Source organism: Corvus kubaryi, unplaced genomic scaffold (assembly GCF_017639235.1).
Source record: "Corvus kubaryi isolate FWS band 111438036 unplaced genomic scaffold, C.kubaryi_AGA036_p1.0 74, whole genome shotgun sequence".
Classification (NCBI taxonomy): Eukaryota; Metazoa; Chordata; class Aves; order Passeriformes; family Corvidae; genus Corvus; species Corvus kubaryi.
The window spans coordinates 18638204-18649903 of record NW_024582061.1 but is presented as its reverse complement, the minus strand read 5'-3'; the positions used below and the strand labels follow the sequence as shown (position 1 = coordinate 18649903).

Sequence of the window (11700 nt, the reverse complement as noted above, 5' to 3'; positions counted from 1 at the left end):
AGGCTTGGTGTTGCAGGAATGGGCCCTTTGGCCTAACACTGGTTAGTGAAGATGCCAACCAGCATGCAACTTTCTAAAATTGCAGAAAAACAGAGTGTGTTTGGGAGCATCATCACAGGTGTGACACTGGCCTCTGCACACAGGGAAGAGCTGAGACCAAACAGGGCAAACCAGCAGAGGGGCAAGCCTGATTAGTCAGCAGGGCTGAAGGCAATTGTTTAGGTGTGACCCCATTGTTTTGCCAGTCCTTTGGTAGCTATTCATTTAAGTAGCTCAGCCACTATTTATTAAAACTGGGTGAGGCAAACACAGGACATTAGTAGTAAGAGAACCATGTGTCTTTGGAACACATAGAAGGTCAAGAAAGGAGGAGGAAGCAGGTGGCATGGCTGAAGCTCTAAAGGCTGGGGAGGTGAAGATGGCTTCAGAGCTCACGTACTAGAATGCCCAGCCATAGTCCCATGTGTGCGGTCTCCAGTCCTCTGGTCCCAAATTAACTGTTGCCTGGAAGACTTGAGTGTACATCATGTGTGCCACCATCCCAAGGAGACCTGGACACAAAAGACAAGAAAGCAAAATAATTACAGTAGGAGCCAGAGCAGCATACTTCAGCCTTGAGTGGAAAGCAGGCTCTCCAGTGCTGAGATTCCAAGACCACAGTAATACACTCACCTGACAGCACCGAGAAGACAGCAGCAAAAGCATTGAGCTTCATCCCACAGACAGGATTGCCAGTATGCAGAATTTCCAGCATCAGGAGGATGAAGCTGATGAGCAGCAAGCTGATGTACAGCATCTCTGATCCCAGTGACAGCCACAGGATTCCTGCCAGGAACACAGGATGAAACCATGTTCAAGGGAGATTACACCCCTCTCTCAACCCAATCCTGAAAGGATGTCCTTTGGATAGAAGGGAATGAGGGAAGACAGCAAACACCCAAAAGCAATCTCACTAGCCTGTGAGCAAGGGATCAGTGGATGCTGTAGGGGACAGAGTGCCTGTCACACAGGATGGCTTGGCTCCTCTAGCATGGCAGAGCTGAGAGGAACTAAAATGCCATCTGTAAACAAGCCAGCATTATTCATAAACAGCAAGGAGGAAAGTAAAAGGGAAAAGACTGGGGAAGCTGTTGACTATTAGCATAAAACCTAATGGTCATAGATTGGCCATGAACACATCTGAGCTCTAATCACAACATTAAGCAAACAACTTTTAACCTGGGACTCAACTAGTTAAGAACTATATGGTGCATCCATGACTGGGATGTGGCCTCTGGAATTCAGGAAGCCCCTTGCAAGCCTGTATTTCTCACTGAAACCCCAATGAGAATGAAAGTACATTCCATGGGGTTGATATCCAGCCAGGGCAGTAGCATTGACCACTCACCCTGCTTCTCGAATAGAGTACAGGTACTTTCATGCTGGGATTTTGAGTGGGATTTAAGTGATACCAGATTCCACAGCTGAGCTGAGTTCTACAGCTGTGCAGTAGGAATTGGAGGAGAATGAAGAAAGGCACTCTGTAATGCTGTGCTGTGGAAAAGCACAGGATTCACTGAGGAAGAAACATTAATCTGACAAATGAAGCAGCACTGTGAACACTACTGTTAGCAATTATAAATGGCTGTAGAGGAGACATTCAGCTGGGGAAAAGGAGTGTGAAGAAAACCCTCATTAATGTGGCACTGACTTGAATACTCAACATCATTAGCGCCATAGAGTCAGCCAGCTCTTTAGCAGAAATAGATGAGCTGCATTCCCTGCTTAAAGGGGCTGACTTGCTTGCTGCAGCACCATCAAGGAGAATATTTCATTAAAGGTCAGACTGTCAAAAGTATTCTGAAGGTTGCGGGCACCACACATACAAAGAGACCTCTGCATCATCTTCCTTGTGAGTCCAGGCTTCCCACTGCTGATATGTCATTTGGTCTTGTAATGTTGCCTGTGTATTGTGGAGCTGCTCTGCACACACCCAGCTCACCAGCCCATCCCACAACCAGCAGTCACACCACCTTGTCCAGTGCTAACCCAGCTATACAATAGCACCTGCACCGGTCATCTTAAGATGATACCATGTGCAGGAAGGGGTGAAAATAATGCTTGCAAATCCCCAGCATTTATTACACCCTTGCTGTCAAGGTTCGAACGCTGACGCAGGCTCTGCACCCCAGGCCTTTCCCTTGACATATGAACATCTTCTGAAACAACTTGCCTCCAGCCTCCATCTCAGGGAATAGTTAGCAAGCCCACATCAATTGAAAAGCCTTCATTAAGTAAAATCTCCGTAGCATATGTACACATACATCAAAGTATACTGAGGCTATCTGCACGGTGCTTTGAAACATGTGATAATGACAGGAGGGGTGATCTCTCTTACCCAAATGTAGTTTTGTATTTAATGAGGCAGGGACTTCACCTTGAAAACAAAACTTTCAGATGTCCTGTTTATTTACCACAAAGTAAGAGGGGATTCAGCTTCCAGATTCATCATATTAGACCCCAAAACTGAAGCACTCAGTTAATATGTAGCCTGTGTGTGAGGAACTGCCCTGAGGCAGCATCTGTCCTCTTTCCCTTTACAACAACAAGATGACAACCCCAGACCAGGACACTTACTACATGAGACAAATCACACTTCATATGGGAGGGAATCTGAGGTTTCTAGCACTGACTTCACAAATGGCAGTGGTTTATGTGAACATCTGGGAGGAAATCTTTGTCACGAGGACAGGATTTCATGCCTGACTCTTTGGGGACTCACCCTGCTGTCCCCGCACAGGCAAAATGTAGCAGGTCCCCTGTCCCAAGGAGGCCACACTGGGTAGCTACAGTGAGATACAGGGATTTGCTCTTACCTCTCTCTGCTGGTGGTGAAAGCTCAATAAAGCTGCGGCATTTCTCTTCTGAAACACAAAACCAAAGCTTTTAGTTTACAAAACAATGTAGGGAACATAAGGAAAAGAAAATCTCTTCATCTCACTCTTTTCAATGCATACATCCAGTCATCCCTGAATCTTCCCATCAGACCTTCTCACCTCTGGTCTTTTTCTGACTATCTTTCCAGACCTTCACTGAGGCAAAGGATGGGAAGGCAACATTTGCCTGCAAAGCTAGAAATGGCCTTTTCAGAAAAAAAGCTTCAGCAATTCATAAATCTTACTTGCCTCTGCTGGATATAACAATCTGTTGCTAGTCATTCACAACATTACTGATGATCAGGTCTATTAAGAGTGTAGCTTGTAACAGACTGTGCAGATCCACCACTTCTGCTGAATTCCCACACACCCTAATCTCAGAAGAGCATTTCAAGCACTGCTTCTCAAAAAAGAAAGCAAAAAAAGAACTTCCCAAATGAAATACTTTATGACAGAGATGTGAGTCCCCCTTCTGTGGCAGAGACTCATAGAGAAATGTGGCCCTTGGTCCTCACATTTTACGCATGCTATTTCAACAAATGGTGTTAAATATTTGCTTTGGCTTTTTATGTTGGCCAGGTGCAAACTACTGTCTCAGATGAGGGTCCATCATTATTATCTGTCAGTCTCTGTCCCTGCATACTGCATTACTGCATTTGAGGGTCCTCTCCTCCACTTGGCACAGTATTTTCTCTCAGACGTTTCCGCTTCGTATAAGAATCTCATTTTCCTAATTTCTATCCCCAGTTCTAATCTTTCCAAATCTCCTGTGTTACTTCTGTCATACACAGCTCTCAGGATGCTACCCAGTTTAGTGCCATCTGCAGTTCTCATTAACTTGCAATTTGCTACTTCACCTAGAACTTTAATGAGGATATTCAGTAACGGCTCATCTAAACTGATCCTGAGATTAGCCTGAATAATGAAATCCTTTCTCCAGCTCAACTCAAACTCCTTTTGTTCAGAGTAGTCCCTTTTTTGTTGTTTTTATTGTCTATGCACTTGCTTCAAAGATGCACAGTGGTGGGTGGGTTGTGCTTGATTTACAGGAAGCAGGAGACTGAGACTGACTGTGCTTCTACCCTGTGCTCTATCCCATGTTCTGCTGCGATCCAGATGTTACATACTTTCTGCGTTCCTTCAGGCATTGGGGTTATTCCAGGACTGTCCAGTGGCCAGATAAGTCATTTAGAGAAAACAGTCAAGGGATGTAGTTTCATTCCCACAAGCATTGTGGAAACACAACCCAACCCAAACCAGTCCTAAATAAACACATCTCCTTCCACCGCCTGTCTGGAAATGCTCATAACAAACAAAAAGCAGCCCACTTGTTAGGACATGAGAGTTTCAAGCACATTCCCTTCTGCTCCAGCCCCTCCTTCTGTCTGCTTTTCTTCATCAGTTAGTTATTTTCAAACTCTGACAGCAACAGAGATGAAAAATACCATACTGGAAGGATGGCTTGGTTAAAGAAGGTGAGATGTTTGTACTTGGGCAGAGCTGAAAGGAGGATGGTGGGCTCAGGGGAATGGGCCTGATGAAAGTGACTTTCATCACTCTATCTTTAGATACAAATCTCCCTGTTGGCCACCTTCTGGATTAGTTCTGATCCTTGATGTGTGTGCCAGGCAGCAAAGGGCATCTGAGCACTGCAGAGCACCCACCTGTGCTGGTGTGGCACAGGTTCCAGCAGAAGGACTTGAGCAGGTCTGGGCAGGAACAAGTCAAGGGTGAAGGGAAGCACCAAATGGTTCTAGTACAGGTTGCACAACCAGTCCCCAGCACTCCAGGATTTACAGTACCAGTCCCACATGGTCAAAAACCACAAATGAAACCTGTCACAATATCACAAAAACTAAAAACAATTACAATATTGCAGCTCTAATCCTCAGGTCAATCTGCCTCCTGGCTTTAGTTCCTTTGGGTTCAGATCCTCCAGGTTTTTTCTGTATCTACAAGGTAGTAGTTCTATTTCTCTGTTTTATTGGGTTTTTTTAAGAAAAGCCCAGTCTCTGTTTAATAACACAAAACCACTCAGTTTGGTGATTTAAGGAGAACACCAACTATTGTAGTCCTCACAGTGATAGCTAAAAATTGACATCTGCATAAAATCACTGTACTTAAATTTCTGAGAGGACATGCACAAATTTACATGCATGAAGTAAGCTGTGTGTACGAATGGAGATATGGGGAAAGGAAAAGGAGGCTCATGGCAGTTCCCATCAGGATGAACAGTGCCATCACAAAGTCACTGCAATCACCACCATCACTTGCATTTCACAGCCCCTATTCCAGGCCAAATGGCACATCAGAGACAACCATTTTCCGTTTCCCTGCTCTGTGAACATTCCAGTGAAGGACAGAAATATACTGACCACACCAGTGCCCAGGGCTGATACCATATAGGAAAAGGAAGAAGACTTTTCTCCCAAGTGTTGTCAGCCTCCCACCTTTCAGTTTCAAACTTCTGTGGAGTAAATACAAGGCAATAAGTTGTGGCTGCCTGAGCAACACACTACCTGGCCCTTCCATGCTCTCTTCACAGGAAAGCCACATCCCTGTGTGGAAGTATCTGAAGGCAAAGCGGTCATCTCCAGTCTCCCAGCTGTAGTGCACTATGTCCTCAGACGAAACATTGCTAGCATCTGCATGAGATGGCATGGGGACACCCACGCACTGGGAGGCTTTGGTCTTCCCACACAAAGGCTTGGGTACTTTCTGGGTCCCGGTGCACCAGTAGCTGCCCAGCAAGGCAGTGGTGGAGAGGGTGAGAGCCAGCAGGTTCAGGATGACAGCCAGGAAAGTACGGCGCAGTGGCAGTCCCTTCAGCAGCTCCATCTATGACACACGAACAGGAGGGACCGTCACACCACTTGTCCCACCGAGCCTTATGGATCCCACCTTTTCCCAGCATGCATCTGTGGGGAGGGGTTATGAGCACTCTGCCCTCCTCACAACATCCCAACAGCTCACTCAGCATGGAAGAACCATTTCTGAAAGCCAGGGCAGTGGACCAATAGGTCAGCTTCTACCATTTCAAAGTATGCTGAATATCTGTACTGGGGAAGAGAGGGTGACCCAGCAGACATAGCCGGGCTGAGTGCATTGAGGTGTCTGAGAAAAATGAAAGGAATATCACATTCATCCACCTCAGAGATGATGGGGAGAAACTGTTAACCAACTTCCCTGAATACCATGTGTTGCCTTTACATGAAATACAATGAATGCTCTCTCCAACTAAATGAGAAATCTTGCTGCCAAGTGTCCCACAACACTTACTCAAGCAGTTCATTACTGTACCTAAGGACATAGAGAATATAGTGATATCACAGTGGGAAAAGGCAGGAAAATGTTCCCACACATCAAAGCAGTGACCTGCTCAGAGAGGACACCCAGCTACCCAGGCCTGGCATCTTGAGTACAAGCTCCAGAGCAGCACCTTCCACCTGAGCTCTCATCTGCACATCAGAAATTTGGTAAGGTGATGGGATGACAGTGTCTCTGCTTTCACACAAAGTGCCAAAGGTTTTTTTTCCTATAAGAGTGAACGTTGCCACAAACATTCTTACTGGTTTCATCTCATCATTAAAAGTAATTCAGAAAGCAGTTTGTGAACCAGGGTCCTGTGGACTTTCTCAGTCAGAGGGAAGATAAAGATTTTAGGGTTCCTGCAAAACCCTGCACTGACTCCTGAGAACCCCAAAATATCATTCCATAGATTGATTAGATGTCATCTACCCACACATCAACTTTCATGTAATCAACGCATGTCTCTTCCCACATGGCACTCCCTATGTTTGGCACAACTTCATCCAGATACTCCCACCCTTTCCTATTTATGACTCTGAAAATCTATTTACCCATGAATAGATTCAGTTTGTGCAGACTTTGCCTGCTGCTGGTCCTCTTCACTTAACTTCGGCTGACTCACCCAACGCTGAATGTGTGAGAAAGACCCAGCGTTCTGTGGACACCACTATAAATAAACAATATGAGACCAAGCTTTGCATTGTTTGTGACTGCACCACAGCTAAAAGTGGTGCAGTTAGAATCATTTTTTCTGCTAACTAGCAAGCTTGGAAACATGGTCAACAAAGACGATGAGCTGGAGCTCCTCTTGAAAAGCAGGACCTTATTAGCATCTCATCACACTGAGAAAGCAGTGCCTGACCCCAGACACCCTCATTGAAAGCAAGAGAATATTCAGCTCCTGAAATTTTCCTGTTTTGTTTCATACTCTGGATTCTTTTGTCTCTTCAGCAGGACATTTCTTTCTGCACCCTGGAGATGGTAACATCTTAGTGATGCCATAACTAATGACTTTCATGATTTGAATGTATGTTGAATATCACCATTTTTGCACCTACTAGGAACAGTTTCTGGCTAAGGCTAGTGGCAAACTTCTCACTGGAAGTTTTTTTGGTGGAAAAATTGGCTTATGACTGAAAAGGAAATTACAGATGAAATTGCTTTCCTCAAAAACATAATTTTTCACCTGAAAATTGAAACCTCCAGCACACAAAGTTTTTCAGTTTTTCATCACTGCTTGATTATAAGATTTTCTGTCATCAGGTTTTGGATTGCTAATGCTTTTATTTAACAAAAAAAAATTCCACTCACAATATTGACAAAAATCATCTTTCTAATTTAGATCTTCAATAGTGGGAAAAATATTCTCTCCAGTTGATTTATGACAGTAGTTGAAAGGATGTATAATTTCAGGATAAGTGTTAAGAAAAAGACATAAAAAAATACAAGAAACAAATGAGTCAGATGTAGGAAGTGGATCAAGGATGCAGAAGACATATGGAATGAGAAGCAAATCTGAACTACTTCCTGAAAACATTGTTAGAAAAGCTTCCCTCCACAAAAGCCAAGCACTCACTGACAATAACCAACCACAGTATCTAGATAGCCCCAACAGATAAGATAGTTGAATTTACCTTAGCAGCAAGTCTTTGAAGTACTGTTAATTTGGATGAACAGCACAGAAGTTGGACTCACGCTTTGTCTGCTGTTTTGCTCATCTCTATATCCTCCAAGAAACCCAATAGCTGCAAAACTCCTTCCTCCTTTGTCTGGTCCCCTCCTCCTTTGCCTCCCCAGTGATTATTAAATGCTATCCTTCTGATCAGCAGCTGTTTTGTGGAAAACGGTCATTTTGTAATCCACAATGCAATCACAGCACAGCTGTTCTGGGAGATTATATGGGAAGAGATTGGTGCTGCGGGTTGGGATTAAGTGCAGAAGAGTGACCTGTATTGCCTGAGTAGAAAGTTTCTTTAAAACACTGAAAGATTCCAGCCATCCCCATGTGGAAGTTGTTTGGGAGCTTGTATGGAGCAAGCTGACAGCTCTGGCAAATGCTATAGGGGAGGAGTGACCTTAGCTTGGAAACTGCCAGCACCCTGGGCATCAGGCCACCCCTTGTCCTGTGCACTGTCTCAGCAGCATGGCAAAGACCAAAGGCATCCCAGCCCTAGAATATCTTCCTGGACACACCTGATAGTTGCAGAAAGGGCAGAGTAACAAAATGGGGAGAGGAAAGTTTATGCAACTGCATCTGCTCTGAGAACTGAGGATTTCAGTCCCTGAAGAGATGCCAATGCAGCTCTCCCCATGGGCACTGGAAATTTTGATGCCAAAAGGAGCCCCTTAGCAGGAGAGCTTCTGAGCAGCAGACTGACAGCATGGCATCACCACCATGAAGGAGGTATGTGAAACAGCAGCAAGTCAAGCCAATACTCAGAGCATGGGAGAATGAGGTAGACTGTCAGTGTCACTTGTAGCGGCAGCTTTTACCAAAATGTGAAGTTCACACAGAAGAATCCCAGCTCCCAGCAAGTTCACTTTGGATGAATTTGGGAACCTAGTAAGAACAGACAAAGATTCACATTCATGCGAAGTCCCCTCTGAGCTCTTGTCCTGGAAGTTTAAAGGCTCCCAAAATGTGGTATCAAAACCATGAAAAGTAAGAATGACGTCACCTCTCATGAAAATGTACTAGAGGCCACGGAGCAGAGCTGCACTGAATCAAACTGCAAGGGAGAGGAGCATCCCAAAGGTACACATCCTGTCTTGCCCACGAGGACTTTGCCCAGTGCCAAGCAGGTGAAGCTCGCACCACCGACTGGGAGGAACAAGGCAGATTTCGTGCATGCAGCTCTGCCAAGACAGAGGAAACCAGCGGTCCATCCATTCTCATCCCCCATGTCCAAGAGCAGAGCCCAGAGGCTGGGGGCAGGTGCAGGAATAGCTCTGGGTGACAGCACAGCCTGTGACAGCCCCTCACAGCACGGGCAGCAGACGGAGAAGTTCACGGTCCAGCACGTGGGCTGTGCTATCCCGGGCTCCCGAGCCTTCCTGCCCTGAGCAGAATGGGCAGTGGCTCTGTGGGTATTTTAATCCCAGCTGCATAAACTCTTCTAATATAGATAAGCATTTCTAAGATGGACTAACTGAAAGCAATGCTAAATGTCCCTGTGCTCCACAGAGTGCCTGCAGGTTTTTGATTAATAAAAAGGTTCTGTTTGAAACAGATGTACTTAATTTGCTGAAGTAGGTAGAACAACAGCTGATGCTGTTTAAAAGCAGAGTGATTTTTTTTTTCTTTCTTTTTTTTTCAGTCTGTTCACATCTCGACACCTTAAATTTGACTTCTAAATGTTCAGTTAAAAAAAAAAAAAGCCTTGTTTACAGGCTCAAGAATAGATAAAGTCCATGTCTACTGATAATCCTGAACACCTTCCTAATTTTAAACTTGATGAGAGTATCATTAAAACCCAAGATTCTATGTCAGTTTCTAAATCTGGGTTCATGGCATATATATCGATGAAATTAAACTGAATTAGTTTTACATGGATAAGACTTCATGTTGGGAGATAAATTTATCAGAAATATGCTATGGTTTAAAAGAACACACTTACAGTAGGTTTAGTGTTCTGAATAATGGCAGATATTTATCCTTCCAGAAGATGGCGATCTTTCTCTAGTCTTCTTTTTGGGAGTCTCTGCTGCTCACGTGTATGCCGGGGGGTGGAAGCAACACCCAAGTTTAGACTTCTATTCCTTCTCTTGAAATTCCACCCCCCTCCCTCTTGTTTTTGCATTTTTATGAAGACAAACTCTTTACCTTGACTGTGAAACGGGGTGTGAGTCCGTCTCTTGGATTTATCTGAGCCTGGGAACACTTGAAATCCCTGGGAAAAGGAAAAAAAAAGAGGAATGATCGCAGGAGCTTAGCTTTTGTTCACCTTCTGCCCTGCATGAAATGATTCTTTCTAACACTTTTCATAATATTTTGTCAAATTTCACATTAAATTTCCCCAGATTATTGCACACAACTCATAGAACACCAACACCAGAGCATGTTTCCTGATGTTCAACAAACTTCCCTTAGGAAAATTATGGGGATTTTATCTGGTTTTGGTTTGGATTTTGGTTGGCTGATTGTTGTTTTTTAAATCTCTATTTTAACCTCACCTCAATCTGACCTATTGTAGACAGGAAAGTCAAGCTGTATCTGTCTTTCACCCTACCGTGCCTCCAGTTTTCTCCTCTTTGTATCTGATATTTCCCACCATAATTTGGCTTGGCTAGAGTCTTTGGATGTTTCTTTCTCTTTGAACTCAGCAGCAGCCAGTCCCTGGTGACTCGTTTAAAATTCGCCCATTGAAGTGAATGCCCACAGCAGTTGATTTCCTGTGCAATCAGCCAAGCACTTGACTTACAGAAACAAAACAAGGAAACAAAATGCAAAAAAAAAACCCCAAAATCTTTGCACAGCACTGCTATGGAGATTGCCAAGCCTAAAAAAGCCTGGGCGTTGACAAGTGATGCATTTTTACCCTGGCTCTATCACCATCTACACCCTGGCTTGGGTGTATCCTGCCCCAAAGTGACACACTCAACGCCCAGGGATGTCGGTGGAAAAGAAGGTCAAGGAGACCTTGCCAAGATAGGGCCCAAAACTTGCAGTATTTAACTGGAGGGTCTCAAGAGGCACACGACTCCTCCCAGCCCCCCATGCAGTGATCCTCCAGGGATACCAGGGATCATTTGCTGTCCTGACATTGGCTCTTCAGCTGACCTGAAGAGGAAAGGGGAAGAGGAAGGGTGGCTATTTACACCCATGGAGTCACTCTATGAAAACTGGACAAAGATGGGCTCATACTCACCCCTCATTCCACACATTCCTCGCACATGACACTTCCCACCGCTCCTGTTTTTGCTGTTTTTACAGGAAGTTCATCCAGAGCCGCAGTCCCCTCCCTCACTGCCACACAGAAAGCAGGATGTCTCCTGAGTGACAGCGACATGGAGAGAGCCAGACTTCTCAAACCCAGTGACAGACTGCAAATGCCAGATTTCTCCCTGAGCTCTGAATAATTCCACTCAGATTGTAACCTTTATTTAGCTGTTTGCATGATGCATTAACTCTTGCTCTGAAAATGACCTCACCAGGCATATTTTTTCTACTCTAAGCACATTTAAAGGTGAATTCTGTTTTCAAAGATGATCAGCTTACACTGCTAGACACTAAGACTGTGACAGAAATAAAGATTGAACTGGACTAAGTAAATTCATCTTAAAGATGGACAAATAAGTCGGCCAGTTTGGACCTAATTACTTTTTATTTTCCTTGAATGTTTTTTTTTCTCAAAACAAGTCTTAGTTGGCTGGATTTTTTTTTTTTTTTCTAATCTTTATGGTTATCAGCCACTCAAAAAACACACAGAAAGCAGACATGAAAAGGAAAAAGATCAGATGCAGCAACGAGGACTTT

At 44.4% G+C, this 11700-nt stretch overlaps 1 protein-coding gene across 5 annotated transcripts in view; it reads right to left on the bottom strand.

Moving 5' to 3' along the window:
- The window catches only part of GSG1 (germ cell associated 1), a 92021-nt gene that overhangs the window by 1927 nt on the left and 78394 nt on the right, over positions 1-11700 (bottom strand). For 2 of the 5 annotated variants that reach the window (XM_042050507.1, XM_042050502.1), the window contains exons 2-6: positions 10048-10114; positions 5435-5753; positions 2856-2903; positions 673-825; positions 440-551 (exon numbers count right to left, since the gene is read on the bottom strand). In XM_042050507.1, coding sequence (XP_041906441.1) covers positions 440-551; positions 673-825; positions 2856-2903; positions 5435-5753 — 632 coding nt within the window. In that variant the 5' untranslated portion in view covers positions 10048-10114. Of the gene's footprint in view, positions 1-439; positions 552-672; positions 826-2855; positions 2904-5434; positions 5754-7858; positions 8518-9841; positions 9929-10047; positions 10115-11092; positions 11556-11700 lie in introns of those variants that run through there. The other 3 variants (XM_042050505.1, XM_042050506.1, XM_042050504.1) reach the window with 3 other exon arrangements.